Below are 23,419 nucleotides of genomic sequence, written 5' to 3'. Positions count from 1 at the left end.
AGTTTTATTTTTGTCCATACATTGAAAGTCATTGGGGTTCAATGTAGTTTTAGACCCCATTTACTTTCATTGTATGGATGAAAACAGTTAAAATCTTCTACATTTCTACACTTAATATCTATTTTTGTGTTCCACAGCAAAAAGCAATGTATACAGGTTTGGAGTGACATGAGTGTGAGTAAATGATGACAGAATTTTCATTTTGGGTGAACTTTCCCTTTAAATTTCGGTCTGTTCAGAGGACTTGGAACATATAGTGCACTTTTAAGGTACTTTTATGGTGCTTTTTTTGGGGCGGGGGGGTTAGTCACCACATTCATTGTCTGGAAAAGAGCAGCATGAACATGAATCTCCTTTTGTGGTCCATGGAACAAAAATACATATTTGGAATGACATGAGGATAAGTAAAAGATATAGAATTTTGGGGAGAACTATCCCATTAAAAGATAACTTATAGGTCTGTTGCACAATTTAATTGTGACTAATGGACTACTTGCATGGAGCTTCATGATGTATTTTTTCTTTAAAATAATGTTATAATAGTGTTTTTTGTTACACTTAGTTATGACTAAAAACTAATATTTTATAACGGTGTTTTTCTTGTTATTCTTCAGTCTTTTATTACAACCAGATTTATCACAGGGATTTCAGTATCTTTACTTAGTGGTCAAGTCCAAAACAAAAATGCCTTTACAATGGAAAGCAAACGTGTAATAAAACATTACAAGTTTTACAAAGTATAAACAACACTGTTTTCCAAAGTTGTGGTTTCTGAACTGATTGTAAGGAAGTTGGCACATATCATCAGGTAAAATTGCACTCCTGGTCTCATTGACATCGAGATGGCCATTTCCATGCATCTGCACTGTAAATGATAAATATTAGATATCCCATTTAGAGTTCAGTGAACACAAATAATAACATACTAAATGACTGAATGAACAGTGCTTGTTAGTGCTTGCTTTAAGAGCTTTATAAACTTTTGGCATCCTGTTAATAACACCCCTCTATATTAGTATGTCCTCAAGTCACCTTTTAGCAAACAATAGAAAATTTGTGAGTTGCATAAGCACTTAAAAAAGGACTTGTGATGGGGCTGGAACTACTCTATTTCTATTGTATTTCCATTCTCTATAGTAAAACCAAATACATATGCTGTGATAGATTGCCAAAAGATTTTGTGAGAATATAATCTATCACAGGCATCGGTTAATGAGGGATTTCAAGGTTTTGTTTGAACTGCTTCCAGTTTCCATAACATTTAAAGACACATTGACTCACATTTCAAAAGAAGTCTCTGGAAACTGGACTGAATGGATCTTTTGCATGACATATGCAGTAAGGAGGACAGATTTAGGTGATGAGCTAATGCACAGACAAAAATGATAAAAACTTAAAATAGTGTTCTTAATTTTTTTTAATGTAATTAAATGTTTACTTTCATTGTAAATGAAGTTCTAATATAAGCCTGGATATAAAGTGATAGGATTTAATAAAAAAAAAAAAAAAGAAACTCTTCACAATAATGTTCCATTCATTAAATGTAGTTAATGCATTATGTATCATTAACAAACCAATAACAATATATATATTTTTTTTACATCATTCATTAATCTTTGTTAATGTTATTTAATACAAATACAATTGTACATTTTTAGTTCATTGTGCATTTACTCATGTTAACAAATACAACATTTGGATTTAAATATGTATATGTTGAAATTAACATTAACTAAAATTAATAAATGCTGTAAAAGTATTGTTTATGTGTTTATCATTATATCGATAATATAATTTGTAATGCATTAGATTAGAAAAATAAAAAAATAGAAACAATTTCCCAAGTGATTTTGGACACAATTTACTTGTGAAAACAAAAATGGAAAAACAGAGAACCATAGACAAACAATTCTCTATTTTCTTTATTTTATAAAAAGAAAGTCAAGTTCATTGTATGCATTAGCACCTTTAACGTTCTCAACAATGTCCTGTTACAACCAGAGTAATTGATCAGTCTATATCTGCAGACCAGAGAAACTGCAATGACAGACATTCTAATAAGATCTGACTGATGATCAGTGAAGTCCGAGCTGAACCTTTGGGCACTGTGAAGTCTGGCTGATGCCAGATCAGAGTTGAGAGTCCTGGTGTCTCTAGAGAGTGTGTGATGCTGTTGTAAATTGAAGAGGTCAGAAGGCCGGAGGAATGTTATGCAGAGTGCTGTGTGTATCTGTGCAAAGGCTTCCAACAACCCCAGGGCCCATTCAGAGACTAAGCTTATTGAGTGGCAGCACCAACTATGTTAATTCTCTACCAGGCGGGGGCGGTGTTGGCAAGTCGTCGCATACGTCTGTGAAAATGAGAAAACCATATTATAAATGTCTAAACCAGACATACTCCACTTTTATTTAAAAAGCAAAAAGATGAAAAAAGCCACTATACACTCAGTGACCACTTTATTAGGAACACCTGTACACCTACGTATTCATGCAATTATCTAATCAGCCAATCGTGTGGCAGAAGTGCAATGCATAAAATCATGCAGATATGAGTCTGTAGCTTCAGTTAATGTTCACACCAACCATCAGAATGGGGAAAATAATGTGATCTCAGTGATTTCGACAGTGGCATAATATTTTAGTTATTAGAGAGTCGTCCCCCTTCCTTCTCAGACTCGAAGCTCACACGGTTTGCCAGGTTTAGGACACGCAACAGGAATGAGCAAACTGACAATGGCAAATCAATGAGCCTTACACTGTAAGTTGATCCGCTAATGTATACGTTTGCAATTTTTTTATTGTTTGCAAATTATAAACCAGCTTATGCAGATTTTTTTATAATTCTGTCAGTTAGCAAGATGCATTGCTGGCTTTCTAGGCTGCAGCGTGCTGTGCATGCTCGCTAACTTGTTTCAAATCTGGCACTCCGGGAAGTCGAAATACTATTGGGAAATGAGCAGTGGGCAGGATCACACAGGCCAAAACACAAACAGAAATTCTGGTCCGGAACGGGCATTTCGATGTAGAATACACTGACTGTAGCATTGTTTTCGGAGAAGCCAGTATTTCAACTTAGCATGTTTCCTAAATCTCTGATAACGTATGATAATTTTATTCTTTAGTACAGTAAATATATTACATATTGCACCTTTAAGAGGCAATAATTTTCTATAAGTGCTGCAATGTAGAAGTTTCAAAATTCCTTTGAGAAGTAATAGCTTGCATAAAGAAGTTATATAAATGTAATATGTACATATTGTATGTTAAAAACTATATACAAGACATTTTCAGGCCTAAAAAACACTATTTTAATTTAAAAATTACAGGAATATTTCCGTGACCATGTGACCCTTGATCATAACTTTGCCGCAGGCCAGAAAATAAAGGCTGACAGGCTGCCCGTCTGTTAACAGCAATGAATAAAACTGCATTATGTAAGTTAAAGAAAAAAGCCCACAGTTTGTTGTCAAGTAGGTGATAGGAGACTATTCCTTTTGTTTCATAACTAGAGCATGTTTCTCACCTTGTGTTTCTGTCTTGGTCCCTGATCTTCTTCTCCATCTCTGCGTCTGTCAGGGTCTCCAGTAGAGGGCACCACTGGTCAGCATCACCTGTGTTACGAATGGCAATCTCCACGGTAGGTAAAGGGTTCTCACTGCAGGAAATGATATCAGGACCACAGAGTCAGGAATGGACAGTAAAATCCCTTAAACATAATGGACTACCAATGAAGCTTCACTGACAACCCTCCTTAAGGCACAAATGTGAACTTTTGCAAATGAAATCCATTTAAATTATCATCCACAATGACCTTATGCTTTAATTATAATCAGAAATCAATAAAGACATGCAATGATAGCGCATGCAAAGAGGGTAATCATAAGAAAGGAATCAACTCAAACAACATATCACTTCAAATTATTTGGTGTAACTAGAATTATGCTGTTTCTGTTTAAGATTTGTTTTTATGTATAATTGCACGGTTATTACAAAACAAAAAACACGATTGGCTATAAATGCTTGACCTTTTAGGAGGAAAATTGCATTAGACATTATCAAAGGAAAATAATGTCAATATACAGAGATGATCACTGCAAAAGTAACATATTATAACATAAAAGATGAAAAGTACTCAGCTTCCCAGGGTATGAAACGTGGGGGGTAAGAGGGAGAGAAGGTGAAGTAATTTTGAAGCATATTGACCTGAAATCAGACCTATTGGAACAGACAGTGGGAGAAGCAAACAATTAGAAGGTTATATAGCAAAGCAAAAAAGCAATGATGAAGTTATTCACAAAGAAAACAAAACAAAAACTATAAGTGCAACACTGCAAGAAACCCTTTAAATTGAGGGAAACCTTTAGTTAAAATAGTGCATTGTATTAAGAGATTTCTTAACTTAAGATCTCATGATGAAAATGTAATGCTAACAGGTCAAGCCCCAACAAATTGCCACCCCTAAATGGGCAAAAGTAAGGCTGCAAGCCATGCAAGATTAGAGTGACAGAACAATGAAACATATAAGAATATCTTCCAACATGGTCTGTTTTGAATAGGGCAAAAGAACGAAACAAATGCTATGAATGTGTAAAACATTTAAGTTACAAATTGAGGAAAGAGTGAACACAACAAACAAATTTATGGCACTATGAACAGTAAAGGAGTCTGTATTGATTAAGTGGATGGTCCACACCAAATTAAGAATGGTCTCAATTGAGTGGCATAAACACAGGGTATCTGCAGGTTCAAAGGAATGAAATTTAAGAGCCCTGAGGCTACTTGAATGTCTCTGGACATGTTTTTTTAAACGTTATTGTGCATTTATGTGTTACTAAGTTAATACAACATTCAAACTCAAGATGATGAAATCATTATGAATGCATGCAGCCTATATTGTGACCCTTCTCTTTAGTCACTTGCTTTCTAGCAAGATATGACGCATTAGACCAATGCTTTGGCAATGTCACCGCTTATGTCAAACACGAAAGTGGTGGCAAAAACCATGCGTAAAAAGTCAATTTTTATCAGATTACATTGTTGAAAAAGTATTCCGAGGACTCTCGTTGACTGCTGTGGCTTCAAGATCATCAACAGAGCTGACTGGACTGAGGAGATCATTTCAACTCAACACTTTGCAGCATAATGCAATAAATAGCGAACATGATTACATGTTTGTTATAAACTCATTATCAGTAATCATTATAGTAATTGTATCGCTAAGAATATGTTTGTATTTAGGATGGATTTGTGTCATACTTTCGTTTAATCCTCTAATCTGTCAAATCTAACCCAACATTCAGTGGGCTTTCTCCCACCACTTACTGCACATGCGCTGACATTTTTGTAAATAAGAGGACTGGTCTATAGACCTTATTCACAGTAGCGCCATGTTTGATTTTTTAATGGAAATGAGGCTGTGAGTGACAGACTTACCATTTCTTCATTGGCATGCATGGTGTAAATCTGTAAAAAGCTCCAATATCCCATCTGATTTTCCACAACTCATGTTGTCTGGAGTTTTTTGTCTACTGAGTGTCCAGTAGAAGATATTTGTTCAATGTTTTGTACACGGAACGATCCAAAAACACTTTAAACTGCAGTACATCTCATCAAAGAGACTCTACGTCTATCCCGCACAGCCTTGTTGTCATTGTCATTAAAAAATCAAAGATGGCGCTGCTGTGAAAAAGGTCTAGCATGTGCTGAATAACATTTTATATGTTTTTTCTTGGCAGATACATTTGACAAATACTTTAAGGGTTTAATGGCAGTTCACTTAAAAATTGTATTTCTGTCATCACTGCTCACCCTTAAGTCTGAATGAGTTTCTCTGCCATGGAACAAAAAAAAGGAGATGTTAAGCAAAACGTTTAGTCTCAGTCTCAATTCACGGTCACTACATCTAGTTTTTCATTCAATGTAAGTGAACGGTGACTGAAACTCCCTAATATCTCCTTTTGATATCCACTGAAATAAGAAAGTCATACAGGTTTGCAACAGCATGAAGGTAAGTAAGTGATGACAATTTTCATTTTTGAGTGAAATATCTCAAATAAAAAATGGCCGTTTAAAGTTGACAAGTTCTATTGTAAATGTTAACAGATTACATTATGAAAGAGGAGACGCTATGCTGCTGCTTTCCCCCTGATTGGTCTGAATAACTCGCAGCATCATGCAGGCTGCTTTGTCTTGCCCTGTCAGTGTACTCTTTGCTCCGTGGCGTTATCACTGCCTGAGAAAAGGGACATCTGGCATGAGAGCGTGAGAACGGTGTCAATTGCGTTGGCAGCCCTAGATCTAGAGAGATGGAGATGAGCGATATAACAGGTGTAACTCTGCAGATGAGTAGTTCTGTTAGCTTTACAATTATTGTTAAAGGTAGTGTAAAATAAGGAAGTGCAACGATTTGAAAGGCATCAAATGACCGCTCCAACCTCGCGTGCTTGCAAATTGTAACATTGACCGCTTTGTCGATTATAAGCAGGAGCGACACTAACTACGTTTCAATTCAACGATTATTTGCGATAAAGTTTTAGCGCATCAAAATAAAGCTGATGGAAACGCGAATTATCGCTAAAATGTTACAAGTGTCTACATAATATTTTTCCTTTTAACTCTAGTGCATAAACTCTATGTGCATAAACTCTATGATGTTTTAAATGAAAAATAAATACACGATACTAGGAGGAAAACACAAGTGCTTTTTTGGAACACTCACAGCCCAATTCTATAAAATGATTGTTTGTTTACATTTGAATAAATGCTGTCAAAATTCCCTGTATTAAATTAAATAAATTACCCTTTTTCTCCCCTAGGTCTCCCTTTTGATTGCAATTCCTCCTCTTCTGATTGCTTTTATTTGTGAAATTAAAATGACAATAAGCTGGCTAATTTCAATGAATTGTCTCAATACTCTCACCATTTTACCAAAACTTCAGAGGAAATAATGAGGGACATCTAGGAGGCAAATTAGAGATAAACACACATTTCTGTATGGAAATGGCATAAGGTTAGATTTCTTATGCGACAAAGTGTTTTTTAGGCATGATGTCATCACGCACACAATTTTTATTGATAAAAGCCTATTTGAATGGAAACAGGCAGAAGACGGCAAATGTTTTAAAAAATAGCGCGAAAAGTGGATGGAAACTAAGCTAGTGTTAGAGATGCAAAATAACGCCAATTGCATGTCGGATAAACATGTTTATGAAGGTTTATACATGTATAACATCATAAGTTCAGTAAAAAGGCACTACCCTGTGCGTGCTCACACTAAACTCAAGCATCAGCTGCTAAATGACGGATGCAGGAGAGAGAGTGAGAGAGAGATGATTTTGACTCGCGCAGATTCTGCTGTTTTAAGCATCTCCTCTATTCACGGCCCAAAATTTAAGACCTCAGCAAACAAAATGTAAGACTTCTTGTAATTTATTTAAGATATTTAAGACTTTTTAAGGACCCGCAGATACCCTGAAACAAGAGTGCTTGTTTATGTTACCATGTAATAAACAGGAATGAATATACAATCCACTTGATATGACATTAAATTGATGCAAATCATTCTTTTAAATGGAATTAGTCCCCGACGTGTCTAGAGACACATAGGATACAGGCAAACAAATTCAAGTATAGGACAAAAAGACGGTTGAAGAACGCCTAATAATTGCTCAAGTTTCATGCCGTCTGACAAGGCTTCTGTATTGCTTTGGTTTCATTTCTTTGCTTGTCTTAATAGAACAAAAGAAGAAAAAATAAATAGCAATCCAATAAAACAACTATTGCTAAACTATTAAAACTATTCTCACAAAGTATGAAATGCATTGATATAAAAATATATCCAATTTGTCAACAACTGCAATTGCTATTTCACTTCTCTTTGCTCTGCTACTTTGTTCTCGCTTTAGAGTATTTAAATTAACTTATTTTGCTCTGAGACCAATAATTTTAACAGATCACTGTCCATTTTAATTCTGGCTCTGGGCACATGACCTAGACATGTTCTCTCTGATTGCTCAGTTGAATTTGAGGCAAAAAAAAAAAACAAGAAAAATTAAATATCAATAAAAAAATAAATAAAAAAAAAAGATATTCAATTCCTTGGTGTCAAGGGGTATATAGCGATGCATTAATTAAAAAACATGCTGTCCCTGTTACGTCCAGTGATGTATTATGTGTCATTTTCACTTTTATCTAATTGTAAATAGGCTTTTTTGAGGGGAATATTATTTATTTCTAACTTCTGACAGCAAGGTTTCTGGTGATATGCAGATCTATAACTTTTCAAGAACAAATCATCACTCCACAGGAAAACAGAAAAACACAGATGAACTTCCCTTACATCCATCTTATTGTTTATATAAGTCTTACATGCGATCATTTCATCACATCAAAATGACTCTTGGGGAATGATCCAGTGGTTCTGGAGAGGTTTATGCATCAAAAACCATTTAACTAGCATTAAATTAGACCAGGGGTGGGGACTGGCACCCTGAACCTGAACGCTGCCGAGTGAGGGTTGAAGCGCATGGATTATCTGTCAATAGTAAAGGCTGAAATGTATGAACCTTAACACCATTTGCCAGTCTGCAAGTAGCTGTTGGCGTTAAGGTATGTTTGTGTGTCGCCCACCTGAAGGCGTACGTCCTCTGGTGCCAGGTGAGCTGTCCGCGGATGCTGTAGGCAATAGTGGTGACAAATTCTCCTCCGAGGCCCAACTCAGAGCAGAGCTTCAAAGCAAACGATTCCGGAGAGTTCTCCTTCTCTGACATATCCCACTCAAACTGATCCACCAGAGAGATGTTTCCTACGTGAATGTTTAGCTGAAAGCACAAACATGGACCGGAAAGTCAAATCCAATGCAGGTCAGCGACAGAATCACCCACATTAGTTATGGTTAGCTCATTTTCAACATAGAGAGACAGTTTCCAAACAAGCATTAATCAAGTTTTGGTCAATTAAGGACATGGGGAATCAGCAAAGTAGACAAAGTGCAGGTCATGACTGTTTATCTGGCCTTAAAGACAGCATGAACATGTATTACAAGCATGTCCTTTCCTGTGTTGATGTATGTTCTACTGCAACAGGAAGTTAAAGAAGCTCTTTTTTCATCGAAAATCGCCATTGGTTTACATGGAACCATGATTTGCTACCTGCTAGTCAGTGGCACGTGGTATTAGGAGGACGGAAATTCTAGAGAGCATTTTATTGAACTAAATATATATGCCCAAGTGCAAGATAAGTCTATCGAATATATTCATTGCAGAGAATATTTTTGACGATGTCTCGAAAGAGAAAGACTGCTAAAATTGAATTTTCTCATCTTTTAGGAGTAAACTAAAATATAGCTGGCTAATAAATGGGTAAAATCTAATAAACATGGACTTAAAGCCACAAAACTCCTTTTCATTCTGCAAAAATGCTACTTGTGTGCTGCTAGCCTGACGTGCATTATTAAGGACTATGTTTTTGTATTTCTAAAACCAACTTTACAAATTCTGTAGAAAATCCCTCATCACTTTTGGATATCACTGTAAGGACACCTTGATGATGACCCTCTGATCCATCTGCTCATCCAGAATGCTGTCGGTGGGGTAGGACTCGATCTGCTGTCTAATGGCAGAGGCGATTGCAGGGACGAAGGTGAGAGGATTGAGGTCCAGGTCATCACAAAGGATCTCAGCAAACATCTCTGGAGTCATAAGCTTCTCTGGAAATGCAAAAACAGACAGAGTGACACATGTTCTAATGTGATTAGCATGGATTCTTTCAACATACTGCTTTATTATTTTTTTTAGTTTAGAATCTAGCAAAAACATGTCCAGGTCACAACCAAAGTGGAAAATAAAACATTGATAATAATAATAATAATACAAAATGACATAACCAATTAAGACTGTATTCCTTTGTCACATTATTAACATAACAAAAATTCCCCCTCAATCATTACATTTCTGAAATGGAAAAAAATATCTGTAATACAATGATTTCAAATCAATCCCACTGCAGTAATGAGAATGAGAATTGTTTTTGCATTATAGTAATTAGAATAGGAGGGTAACATGTTTAATTGTCATAAACACAATGCACATGGCAAAATATCAAAGAAGCCTATAAATAGAAAAACTAAAATTGAGCCTTAAAGGATTAGTTCACACAAAAATGAAAAATCTCGCATCATTTACTTACCCTAATGCCATCCCACATGTGTACGTTTTTCTGTCCATCAATGCAAGTGAATGGTGGCAAAAACTTTGAAGCTCCAAAAAGAACATAAAAGGCAGCATAAAAGTAATCTATAAGACTCCAGTGGTTAAAGGGTTTGTTCACCCAAAAACATTCTCTCATGATTTACATACCTTTAAGCCATCCCAGATGTGTATGACTTTCCTTCTTCAGCAAAACTGAAGGGAAGATTTTTATAAGCAGATTTCAGCTCAGTTTGTCCATACAATGTATGTAAATGGGTGCCATCAGGCTGCTGGCTGTTTGATGGTCCAAAAGGCATATTTAGGCAGCATAAAATTAATCCACATGTCTCCAGTTGATCAATTAATGTCCTCTAAAGCAAATCGATAGGGTTGAAAAAAATTTGTTTACATTTAACTTTAAAAAAATCACTTCCTGCCAGCAGTCGGCGCATCAGTGATGTGAGCGCAATGCGCGTTCATGCTAGAAGTCGGAAGCACGCACTATGTATACAACAGAGGAACGAATGTCACACAAGAGTAGAAGCAACAATTTAAGGTTACAAACATTTTAATTATCGATTTGTTTCTTACAACAAATCGGTTTGCTACAGAAGACATTAATTGATTGACTAGAGTCATGTGGATTACTTTTATGCTGCCTAAAAAAAGCATTTTGGACCATCAAAGCCAGCAGACTGATGGCACCCATTTACATGCATTTTATGGACAAACTGAGCTGAAATCTGCTTATAAAATCTTCTTCTGCTGAAGAAGGAAAGTCATACACATCTGGGATGGCTTAAAGGTAAGTAAATCATGAGAGAATTTTAATTTTTTGGTGAACTTATCCTTTAAATCTATATCATTAGAAGTAATATTATAGGTATGAGTGAGAAACGGATACATTTTTAAGTTGTTTTTTTTTTACCATAATTTCTCCTCCCTGCCCGAGAGGTGGTGGTGATATGCACCAAAAATGTGAATTACCAAAAACAAAAGAAGAAGAACTCTTAGGAGAGAGCAATTAGGAGGACCAGTGAAAGTGGGCATTTATAGTAAAAATGCTTTTAAATATTGATCTGTCTCTCACAATTGCTTCTCATCAATCATATCGCTTCTCAAGACATGGATTTAACCACTGGAGTCTTATGGATTACTTTTATGCTGAATTTTGTGTTGTTTTGAGCTTCACATTTCTGGTCACCATTCACTTGCATTCAATGGACCTACAGAGCGGAGATATTTTTCTAAAAATCTTCTGTGTTCAGCAGAAGAAAGTCAGTCCTACACATCAGATGACACTACTTATGCTTTTTGTAAGAATTTCTTAAAATGTCTACAGTATTTTTTTAAACTTAAAGTAAAAAGACAATACCAAACAATTTTTTAATTCTGTTCCCTTACCATTCATGTTCCAGGTGAAGGCATCTCTGAGTTTCTGCCCATCAATCTCCATATCTAGGCGGATGGGCACCAGGACCTCTGCTTGGGAAGCATTTTCATGGATGACTGCAGGGTCATGGTCGTCAAAACTGTGCATTGAAGGAAAGCAGAATAACATATCAACCCACATAATCACTGAGCACCATGTGCACAGCATATCCACACCAGAGCTTTAATTCTAAACAACAGCCTGCTTGATTCGTCCTTCATGTCCTATGAGAACTTATGTGCCCTTTTCTGACATACAAAATGCCTGTATGTTTAACAAACACACATATGTGATTATGTGAAGGATTTAGAACACTTGTCTTGTAAGTAATGACAAACTAATTAATCATTAGAAGTTGTTTTGGCCACATTGGAGCAGTGCTTGAAACCAACAGCTGGTTGGCAGCATTCCAGTCTGAACTCTATCTCACTGAAAGCCAATCTATGACATTTACCAAAGCCTTGTGAAGGGATGTTGATAATAATGTTAGGACCATAACTTAGGGTAAATATCCCAGGAGGACAGCCTCTTAGCATGGCAAGATGTAGGGTCAATTAAGGACCAAACACCACAACTGAGTCTGTCTGATTAGTGTTAAAAAGGGGGTCCTTTTAAGCATTTAGAAATTTTAACTTGAGCACATCCAAAGAAAATTTAGTCAATAAGGAACATTTGCTTTTAGTAACATCACCAGAAAAGATTCTGCCAACGATAAACAACATGACCGAATGAACATGAGAGCAAAAATAAGCCAGTGCTTTGGACTGCTGATTCATCTGCTGAACTGAAACCACTCACAGATTTGGTTTTGTTCCATCCTTTGTAAACATCGTTTGGCTTGATGTTGCCCTGATAACAACATCTGTTATATTAAACCAGAGCTCAAAATTATACACAGAGTTTTACATTTCTTAACTGCATTTACATTAAAAGATGGAGAGCACTCTTTCTGTGCCACTAGCACCACCTAAGAAAATTGCAAAAATAATTAGCACTTTTAGTTTTATGGAATGAATGTTAAAAGTAGATCAAAGCTGCAGGAATTTGTGAAATTGGGGTCAAATATTCCAGGTGCAGTACATCCAAGATGTCTGCTTTATGTGCGAAATGGGTTCTTAAAAGGTAACTAAACCCTAAACCAACTTTTTTTAGTTAATGATCTGTAAGAATGGGGCTTTATTAGTACTGGTCATTGATTCGAGTAATTTTTTTGACATTTGTATTTAAAGTGTTTTAATTCTACAATATATGGTGTAAAAATGTCTGAGTGCTGCCCTCTTCAGGTTGAACGGTGGCTACTGCAGTTGAATTTTCCTATTGGCTGTTGCGGTACTTCGTGACGTAACCGTAAGCAGGTTCCAGCTCACCACGCCCTTGGTACGAGCTACCACGCCCATGGCAGTATAAAAACCATCTCGTTTCGTCAAAACCACTGTAGCGAGTCAGGAGTTGGAATTGCGAGTATTGAAAACGATCAGGACAGAGTAATTTAGCATCTATTTAGCATAGCATTTATATAGTTATTTAGATTATTTAGTGTAGTCTAGGTAGTTAATTAGCATATATGTTAGTGTAGTATTGTTAGAAGCATAGTTAGTTAGTAGCATAGTATTAAGGTCAGTTAGGATAGCTTCAAGTTAGCGTAGATTATCTGTATTTAGTACAGTGGTCAGGATGGTACGTAGGTGTAGTGTTGCTGGTTGCAACAGCACTGCTGGACTGTATAGCTTTCCAGCAGACTTGGAAATTAGGCGCCAGTGGTTGCATGTCCTTGGCCTGGAGACCGCGAGTTCCCGCCTAGAGCTGTAGGAGTGTGTAAACTGCATTTTACGCGGGATTGCTTCTCCAACGCAATGGAGGTGGAAATGGGCTTCTCCAAACAGCTCGCGCTGAAAAGCGACGCAGTGCCAAACGCTGCTCCTCCTGCATGGACTCCACCACCGCAGCGGCGTCTTGAGGTGAGTGATCATATATATTTGAATCACAATTTATGGTTAGGCTAAAGTTAATCCTCTGGGGTAGACAAACGCGCCGGCGCATTTGCTGGATTTTTTCACATAGCGGCAAAATATGAATATGCCTACAGAGCGCGCGCTATTGACATCAACTCGATAAAACTCATCAGATTCATGTACATGTCGTCTTGCGACCGTGTGTGTAATAATAATAACATAATAGTAATACTCCTGGAGAAAATTACCACTCCAGTCACTCTCCATTTTAGAGTCTGACAGCAGCTGTCAATTAATCCGTCACTACGGGTCTCAGGTGCATGCCCCCCCCCCCGCTCAGTCCAGCCCTCGTTTCGTCCCTGCTGGTGTCTGCCCACTTTTCCAGCATTTTTCAAATATTGCTAGTGGGTGGAGTCAGACACTGAGCAGGGGTTTAGTTACCCTTTAAAAGAACAGTTCACCCAAAAATGAAAATTATCACATTATTTACCTTTATGCCATCCCAGATGTGTAGGACTTTCTTTCTTCTGCAGGACACAAACAAAGATTTTAACAAAAAAAAAAAATCTCAGCTCTGCAGATCCATACAATGCAAGTGAATGGAGGCCAGAACTTTGAAACTCTAAAAAGCACTTAAAAGTAATCCTTACTATTCCAGTGGTTAAATCCAAGTTTCAGAAGCAATATTATAGGTGTGGGTGAGAAACCAATCACTATTACATACTCCCTGCCCAGTAGGTGGCGATATGCATGAAAAATGTGAATTACCAAAAACAAAAGAAGAATGTGGAAGTGAAAGTGGACATTTATAGTCAAAATAGGATTTAAAGTTTTATCTTTTTACCCACACCATAAATATCACTTCCGAAGATATGGGTTTAACCACCGGAGTTGTATGGTTTACTTACACGCTGCCTTTATGTGCTTTTTGGAGCTTCAAAGTTCTGGGCACCATTTGCTTGCATTAAATGGACTTACAGAGCTAAGATTTTTTTCTAAAAATCTTTGCTTGTGTTCAGCAGAAGAAAGCCATACACATCTGGGATAGCATGATGGTGAGTAAATGAAGAGAATTTTCATTTTTTTGGGTGAACCATGACTTTAAGAATGCTTTGAGTATCTTCAATGATTCTACCCATGTTCTTCACTTAGAATTTCTTCCTTCAGGTATGCAATTTAAAGTTGTTAGTTTTATTATCTGTATTATATAATTTTTTGCATAATGCATGTACAGTATGTTTTTGTATGTGGATAAATGTTTGTCATCAGATGCTGCAACAAAAAATGCCCTTTGAATGGACAATAAAGGTTTACAACTACTTCTAATGCACTCACCATAATGGAAAGGTTCTCTTCTTTTCACGTCCCATTCGATTTCGGTTGATAGTGGTGGAGCAAGGCACTGCGTCCAGATGATGGGAGCTGTTGGGCAGGGTAGGCACCCACTGACTGTTCTTTTTCGCCTTCTGCTCCCTAATTTTTTTAGATATATATGAGATGCATCAACATAAACTACACAAACACAATATCATTTAAGCTATATGATCAGCTAAAAATGATGTCACTTCAAAATGTAAAATATTTTCATATGAAAAAATAAATGTAATGTTAATAAATTTAGATATACACCAAATTTAATCTATACTATATTTAAGGACTAAATATAAAAAATCCAAGCAGGCATGGATGTCGGGCAATGAAGTCAATCTCAAAATGGCCAAATAACTGATGAATCAGTTTGGCCGATATCAGTCCATCAATAAACTCTATTAATTACAGTAATCCTAGAAGTGTCTAAATGGCAATAAAACCTGACAAACCTATCTAGAAAAAACTTTGTACTACTACATCAGTTTAAAGTGTGTTTATTATCACTTAAGGTGATCTCTGAAGTGTCCAAAATTTCAATAAAATGAAAAAGTGCAGTAAATAATGCCCATCAGGTGGCTCCTTACCTGAGATAAGCCGGAGGCTCTGTGCTGATGGACACAGCCTTGTACTTCTCATCGTTCCCCTCGAAGATCTCCTCACACTCCGACGCCTTCAGCAGGGTCACACTGGTGGCTAAAGTTGCGTAACCATGATCTAACACAAAAAGAACACTGCACAAACTACTGTAGGCTACAGAAGCTGGACGATGACACTATTTCTGTCTAATCTTGATGTCAAAAGCATGCATCAATTCTGGAGTGTTTGCAACCTTATACTTGCAGCTATTTTCTGGACCTAAGAGGTTGGGGTGATCATTTAAAGGGAAAGGAATCACTTACCGTGCGATGATGCTACGATCTTTTTCCTCTCATCAACGGATGCGAGGCGTCTCCATAGTGACGGGTACCGCTTATACAGAGAGCCTCTGAACATACGCAGGTAGTTGCCGACCTAAACAACAAAAGTATGTACAAATTTACAGAAAAAAAAAATTCTTGCATGTTGTAATCAAGTTAAAGTTACCGGAGACTTAAAACTGTTTTCGTAGCATTTTAAGAACAAACTGATAAAACAGTAACCTCATTTCCCAACTTGTTTGGCCTGAATATACAATTGAACTTTTAAATCTGACTTGTATAAATTGGATAGACTTTTGGTTTACTATATAGAAAGATCGATAATGTCTATAAACTGTATTAATCATTTAATCATTCATTCATTCAATATACCGGTATTGGCATCTTTAACAGGCAAGGATCAACAAAGAGAGGTCAACGATGATGATGTTTAGGGTTCACGTAGGGGCTACATTAATGCCAACGAGATGTAAACATTCGCGTAATTCTCCGCGAGACATAATACATACCTCTGAACCAATCATGTAAAAGTTCTCATCTTGCTCAAGTTGAAATTTTATTGGTTTTTGTCCAAACGTTTTACTCAACGCCATCTTTGCGAACACAATAAGCGGCACAGCGCATGCGCACTAAAGAAAGAGAAAAGGTGGGAAGAGCTCATGCATTGGGGCGCAGGTCTGCAGGCTTGCAGATCAGCCTACGGCTGGACGATGCCTCGGCTATAGAAATGTGTGAAGTTACAGTTGCTATAAATACGTCGTATGGTGTGTTAGCTAATCAGTTCTCCTTATACAAGAGAAATTAATTAGACATTATATTTTAATATTCAATTATTTATGCTAGATCTAGGCCTGCAACTCATGATTTGACTGAGCAATGCATAAAACATTAATTGGGCACAACAGTGCCTGCCCACTTTCTCCAAGTAGGCTGGAGACCCCCAAATGGGGGAGGTCTCAAAAAGAGGGCGGGGTAACTCCATAAGTGGCGTGGTCATTCCAAAAGGTGTTGAGTCAACTCCAAAAGGGTGGCTTCACTTCCACTCACGGTTAAAGGTTTGGTTTACCCAAAAATGAAATGATCCCATAATGTACTCACCCTTAAGCCATAATAGGTATATATTACTTTCTTTCAGCCAGATAAATTATATTAGTTATATTAAAAAATATTCTGGCTCTTCCAAGCTTTATAATGGGAGTGAATGGTACCTTAGATTTTGAAGCCCAAAAAAGCACATCCTTTCATCAAAAAGTAATCTATATGGCTCCAGGAGGTCTTCTGAAGTGAAGCAATGTGTTTTTGTAAGAAAAACATTTATTATTTACATTTTTATTTATATTTATCCATATTTATAACTTTATAAACTATAATCACTGGCTTCCGGTAATGGCAGTCCGCACGTTCACAAGAGAGTCGAGTTCTGGCATATGACATGAAGTGACGAATGCGGATGCACGCGTTGTTAACAGCAAAGGAAAACGGTGAAAAGAAGTGAGTTGTTTTAGCTTTACTGTAGATTTGTATTAGTCTTAAAATGGTGCATTCGTGCATCTATCCAGTCATTCCAATCGTCCATTCATGGCAGGAAACTCTCTCAGCCTCGCATTTCCTGCATGAGCACCACCACGTCTCACATACTCTCCGTCTACCAGATTCATTTGTTTGTGCCGCTGCTGCAAAAAAAAACTACATCTCCTTTTCTCTTATATTGAAATCTTCTGACATTTTTCTTTAAAAATCCTCATTGTTGTCTTCTACTTCGTGACTGGCATTTTGCTTTGCTTTATCCTCTGCGCTTCCACGTTCATCACTTCTCACCGGAGCTTACACTATGCCTGCCTACATCATACACTGGAACTCGACTCTCTTGTGAATGCGCGGATGACCATTACCGGAAGCCAGTGACACAATGGTGGTGGGAATCGAACCAGCAACCTTCTGCTTACATGTTCTGTGCTTTAGCCCACTATGCCACCACCACTCCGTAATAAAACATTGAATCAAACCAGCAACCTTTTGATTACAGGGATAAAGATTTGTCTGTCAATATTTATGTATGTCATTATTCAACTTAACTGTAAAAAGACATAATTACATGGAATATTTGGTTTTGTGTTTTACATTAGATGTTAAAAAAAAATGAATTATTAAGAATGCCATCAAATATATTTTATACATTTTATAAAAATCAGATGAAAGCTGGAACAATTTACCTTATTCTTCCCCTAGGTTGTGGCTTGGTCATCTTATAGAACATGCTAAACTTAAATCTAATTATTACAATTTAAAAGTAAATGCACATTGTTCTTAATGGGGAAACAAACACTTTCAGTGGCGTGAATCCCACTGTACATTTGATTAAAAAAAATCCCCTGTATTAAATTAAATAAATTACCAAACGAAAAAAGCATTAAATTAAAAAAAATAAATTACCAAACACATTTTTTTTTTTATTTAGACCTTTTCATTTCTCAAACTTAAATTAGCTTTACCCTGTTCTGTAGATGAATAAAGTTGGCTGAATGACGTTCTCAGAATGTTCTGCACTTTTATCAAGACTATAAACTATCAGAACTATTTTTCCAATGCTGAGTTCACTTTCAGAAAATGATTTTTTGAACATTTTAAAACGTTGAAATATTTTAAATCTAACACTCTTTAACTCGGATCGCATTTACTACTTCTTCAGAAAATATAAATTTGCATTTTGAAGCTCAGTTGGTCAATAAACGTTGCTGGAGAAATATGCAGGACATAATGCAGTTGATTAGTTGATTGTTCAAAATATTGAATATCAGGAATGTATCATATGTAAACCCTGATATTACACCGCATAATTTTTCTTTCTTTAATAGCTATGCACACAGCAAATACACATCAATTGATGGGACTTATACTGAGACAGAAAGTCTCCATCACTACTTGGTGCAGGTTGCCAGCTTGAACAGGGCCAAGACGATCCGCTTTCGGGACGGAACCGGTGCCAACGTACGATAGGTACAACATCAGGACCAATATTACAGTCCTATCAGATGGGCAACTGCTCCCTTTGATTGCAATTCCTCCTCTTCTTATTGCTTTTATTTGTGAAATTAAAATGACAGTAAACTAGCTAATTTTAATGAATAGTCTCAATACTCTCACAGAGCAGCGCCGTCGTTCCAACGTGCTTCAAGGCCACCACCATCATCCCCATGCCAAAGAAATCTTCAGTGTCCTGCCTCAATGACTATCGTCCCATCGCACTCACACCCATCATCATGAAGTGCTTCGAGAGGCTCGTCATGAGGCACATTAAGACCCAGCTGCCCCCTCACTAGACCCACTGCAGTTCGCGTATTGTCCCTACATTCAACAGATGATGCCATCACCACCACCCTTCATCTGGCCCTCACCCACCTAGATAAAAAGGACTCATACGTTCGAATGCTGTTCATAGACTTCAGCTCAGCATTCAACACAATCATTCCTCAGCACCTGATTGGAAAGCTGAAGCTGCTGGGCCTGGACACCTCCCTCTGCAACTGGATCCTGGACTTCCTAACTGGGAGACCTCAGTCAGTCTGGATCGGGAACAGCATCTCCACCACCACCACAATGAGCACTGGGGCCCCCCAGGGCTGTGTGCTCAGTCCACTGCTATTCACTCTGCTGACTCACGACTGTGCAGCAATGCACAGCTCGAACCACATCATCAAGTTCACGATGACATGACCGTGGTGGGGCTAACGGACTGGTGTAGAGCCAACAACCTGTCTCTGAACGTGGACAAACAAAAGAGATAGTTGTTGACTTCAGGAGAGCACATAGTGAACACTCTCCGCTGAACATCGACGGCTCCTCCCTTGGGTTGCTAGGAGACTTCTCTAATGAGTGTCAAACCCCTGCTAAACTAATGGGACTGTTGCAGTTTTGTTCCATTAAACGTCATCTTTCGAATATCAAGGAATGGAATACATTTATGGTCAGAGATATCAAGTAGGAATATCCCACATCCAACTTGAATGGAATGCAGCAAGTGTACCGAATGCAGCAAGATTCCGTGTACCCTGACAAAACAAAATTTATTGCAAGCAAGATTAAATCACAAATATTATTAGATAGAATGTTCCATATTTCCAGGTATTACAGACATCCTTGGTAGAGTCATATGAAAAATTATGATTTTTGAATGTCTGTTTGTGAGATGTTCATTTCACAAAACAGTCATGCTGCAGTCAATATTAGGCTTGCTTGAGCATTAAGTGTCGTTTCAAGTTCTGGCTTTCGTGCGTGGTCGTGTTTTTAAAATGTCAATTGGCATTACTAGTTAGCTGCGACATAATATATGATGCCCAAAGGCATAGGGTGTCTTATTCATTGTGAAACTGTGTTTTCTTAATGGCATGAATAACACTGAAGTCCTAGACTTTAAATGGATGGCCCGCCACTGCTGAAGACGAATTGTTGAAATATATGTGCAATTATATGACTATTCTGATTAGATTGTAAATTTTGGTAGATAATGTGCTTTTAATTAAAGTGGACAAATAGAAATGTTTAAACAAACCTTTTTAAATGGTAATCAGCTGTGATGTGCCCATTAAAATGAAGAAGAAAGCTTTTTTCACCATTTTTATGGTGCTATTTCCTAAATGGGTGGCAGTGAATATCAAAACTTGTTCATCTGCAGCACTTTACATGCACCTAAAACATGCACCTCATAAACAGTTTGACATACTCTGCAAAACCATTAACTCAGGTCACAGCCTAAACTCGCTTCATTAAACATGCTACATTAAACTACACATTATCCTTTTCCTTGAAACTATAATGATCAGTCATTACCAATAATATTCTAAATGAAAACTCTCACCAAGGCAGCTTAATAGCATCCTTGGGTGTCCTTAGGGGGGAAAGGTGAATGTGTCACTGAGCTAATAGCTATAACATATGCTAAAAAGAGTATTATGAAGATCTGCCTAAAATACTTCCCTAGGGATAATTACTAGGAGTACAATGAAGAACACTGAAAAGTGTGCACAACTTATTGTCTTAGTCAAACCAAGTAAAGAATGTAAGAGTTCATACACTGAGTTTCAAGACTCAGAGTAACCTTGACAATGATCTTGGTACATATGGGACACCACACTTAAAAGATTGAGAGTTTCTGCAATGTGCAAGGAATTAGGACCCTAGTGTTTTGTGACCCCATTACAAAGTCAATCTGTAAAGTGAATTAATAAAGGAAATAATAGTTTTACAAGAGTGCTCCTCCTAGATACTGTAGTTGGCATTTGATATTCAAACACGGTGAAAGATAGAAAAGGCCATGTTGGACCCTGAAGGAATAAAAAGCTGTAATCTCATTATATGATAACTCATTATATGCGTTTCTTCACTTACTGTACAGTTTGCCCTGATGTGGGGTATAATCCCACAGATCTCAAGCATTTTACACTTCAATACTTCCTGTTTGAATAGCACTTTCATCCGAAGTCATAGCTTATGAATGATAGCCTACAGTACATGTTTGCTTTTTTATATTAAGGTGGGTGAAACAATAATCGCCAAGGTGCAAATGTGATCCGCAAACTTTACTGACACATTTCATTTGCATGTCTTGTCAGTTTGAGTAGACCCTGCTGTCTGCTGTTTCTGATTACATCACAAGATGGCAATCTTGTGTAAATTTTCCTCAACCTGTAATTCATGCTCTCTAATTGTGAGGCCATGCTGTGAAAGTTGTTTTGTTTTGTTTTGTGTTCCCCAGTTTCTGTCAGCTCTCAGCCACTATTTAAATTGATAAACTGTATGCTTAGAGAGTTTTTCTTGTGCTCAGCTTGAATGATTTGCTTTGTGTGCAAACTGTGCATAATTCAGCATGGAAATAAAAACATTTAATGCCTGCCAAAGTCTTCATGGCCAGTGGGTACAAAAAAAAGCCAATTAAGCAATTATATAAAATCTAGGTACATGTTTGAAAAGTTTTTTTTTCTCACATACAGGAGACCTATTGTCATTATTGTGTGCCATTGTGTTCTTGATATTGATGTTCTCATATCCTGTATCTCTTTGTCTGAAAAATGTTAAATGCTTGTGTGTGTGTGTGTGTGTGTGTGTGTGTGTGTGTGTGTGTGTGTGTGTGTGTGTGTGTGTATGTGAGCATGTGTAAGTGTATTTTCATCTGATGTTTTTTTTTCTTTCAATATGGTCTGGTCAGAATCCAGCACTCACACCAGTCATAAACTTTACAGTGCAAGCAAGTCTTCAAATTCATTCAATATTGTTGGCATAAAAACGGTCTTCTGGGAAATAATTATCATGATGGATTCCTGACATAATCATTTATTGTACATATGGATATACGAGGAACAGGTTTCATGCACACTGGCATTATTGTTTCTAATTATACAGAAAGCTTTTATTCTTTATTAAAGAGATGTATTAGTGCTGCTTTTATGAGTGTTGGCATAACTTTTATTTTATAAATGATAGGACCAGGAACCTTCCATATCTATTGATATAGGGGAGCAGGGCCGCCGCTGGCAAATTTGATGCCCTACATAGAGTTCCAGATGGACGGGTAACGTATAACGTGCGAGTAAGTGCAGCCGGTGAATTTCCGGTGCCCTCCTAGGGTAAGATGGCGCCCCACTAGGGAGTAGGTGCCCTACGCAGACTGCGTAGTCTGCTTATAGGGAGCTGCGGTACTGTAGGAGGGAATGGGCTTTTTCAGGGTTAAAAGTTCCATTACACAAAAGCTTATTTAATAATATAATCACTGCTTGCAGCTGTAACACTGTATGAAATACAATACACCTAGTCTAGTAACACATGCACTAACTAGTGGTCAGTTCCATTCATCAGTTCAATTGTGGCTCACATGCTTAATTTTCATGCATTAAATACCAGGATTCTATGTTTATGTCAATATCAGTTATAGCAATGACAATGTTTTTGTTTTATGCATGTAGTTATTAAAGCTAAATATGTGCATGATCTTTTTGTTTTCTGTTTGCTGTCTTCCTTCTGAAACTTCAGGATCTGTTCTATTTGAATCAAATGGAATTACAAGCTGAACATATTTTTAGTCTAAGAAATTTAATAAACTTCCATAAAGAGTGAAATCAACAAGTCCTCTGTCCCCCACCTCTTTCCCATGAGAGCATCTGTGAATATGGTCCAATCTCTGATCTTGCTGATACTAACGATGGATCTGGAAAGGCGCCAGAGCTCTTTACTCCTCTTTCCTCTGTTCCTTTCTTTTCTAGCTCAATTTTGCCACTTTTCTGGCGTCTTCTGTTATTCTGGTATTCTGTTCACTGCTCTGTTCAACTCTTTAGCATTTAAGACAGCTGTGGACTGCTGTCCTTTTCACTGTCGATTCTCTGCACTAAAGTTGACACGCAGTGCATTTCAAGCCAGAAGTGTGGAATATTTTTTTTCTATTAAGAATCAAGAGTCTCATATTTACTTATCTATGTATTCTATTTTATTTTATTAGATTGTAAGGTGTCGAAATAATATAGAAGTAGAAAGACACAAATGAGGGGGGACAGGCTACATTCAAAGCCATGCT

The 23,419-nt window shown here is 37.2% G+C and overlaps 1 protein-coding gene across 3 annotated transcripts; it reads right to left on the bottom strand.

Annotated features, from left to right (window-relative positions):
• Positions 1-1,681: 1,681 nt before the first annotated feature.
• LOC127625208 (SWI/SNF-related matrix-associated actin-dependent regulator of chromatin subfamily B member 1-A-like) lies at positions 1,682-16,466 on the bottom strand. 3 transcript variants are annotated; one of them, XM_052100345.1, is made up of 9 exons: positions 16,368-16,466; positions 15,841-15,952; positions 15,526-15,655; positions 14,906-15,043; positions 11,591-11,718; positions 9,539-9,705; positions 8,628-8,818; positions 3,523-3,654; positions 1,682-2,350 (listed from the first exon to the last, which is right to left on the bottom strand). In XM_052100345.1, exons 1-9 carry the CDS (start codon positions 16,449-16,451, stop codon positions 2,311-2,313), a joined length of 1,122 nt encoding a protein of 373 aa, XP_051956305.1. In that variant the 5' UTR covers positions 16,452-16,466; the 3' UTR covers positions 1,682-2,310. The 3 variants fall into 3 exon arrangements, with proteins under 3 accessions (XP_051956305.1, XP_051956307.1, XP_051956308.1); XM_052100347.1 differs by having other exon boundaries at positions 1,684-2,350; positions 15,526-15,634; XM_052100348.1 differs by lacking the exons at positions 1,682-2,350; positions 3,523-3,654 and adding an exon at positions 3,664-4,214.
• Between the last annotated feature and the right edge of the window lie 6,953 nt (positions 16,467-23,419).

Source organism: Xyrauchen texanus, chromosome 31 (assembly GCF_025860055.1).
Source record: "Xyrauchen texanus isolate HMW12.3.18 chromosome 31, RBS_HiC_50CHRs, whole genome shotgun sequence".
NCBI classification, from domain to species: domain Eukaryota; kingdom Metazoa; phylum Chordata; class Actinopteri; order Cypriniformes; family Catostomidae; genus Xyrauchen; species Xyrauchen texanus.
The sequence above is the reverse complement of the archived record's forward strand: the minus strand, read 5'-3'. Positions and strand labels throughout refer to the sequence as shown.

Excerpts from the sequence above, each read along its gene's own strand:
- LOC127625208 (XM_052100345.1), bottom strand. The coding sequence starts at position 16,451 with ATGGCGTTGAGTAAAACGTTTGGACAAAAACCAATAAAATTTCAACTT. Across the intron at positions 15,953-16,367 it reads TTTACATGATTGGTTCAGAG|GTCGGCAACTACCTGCGTAT; the intron begins GTATGTATTATG and ends TTTGTTGTTTAG. Across the intron at positions 15,044-15,525 it reads GAGCCTCCGGCTTATCTCAG|GGAGCAGAAGGCGAAAAAGA; the intron begins GTAAGGAGCCAC and ends TAAAAAAATTAG.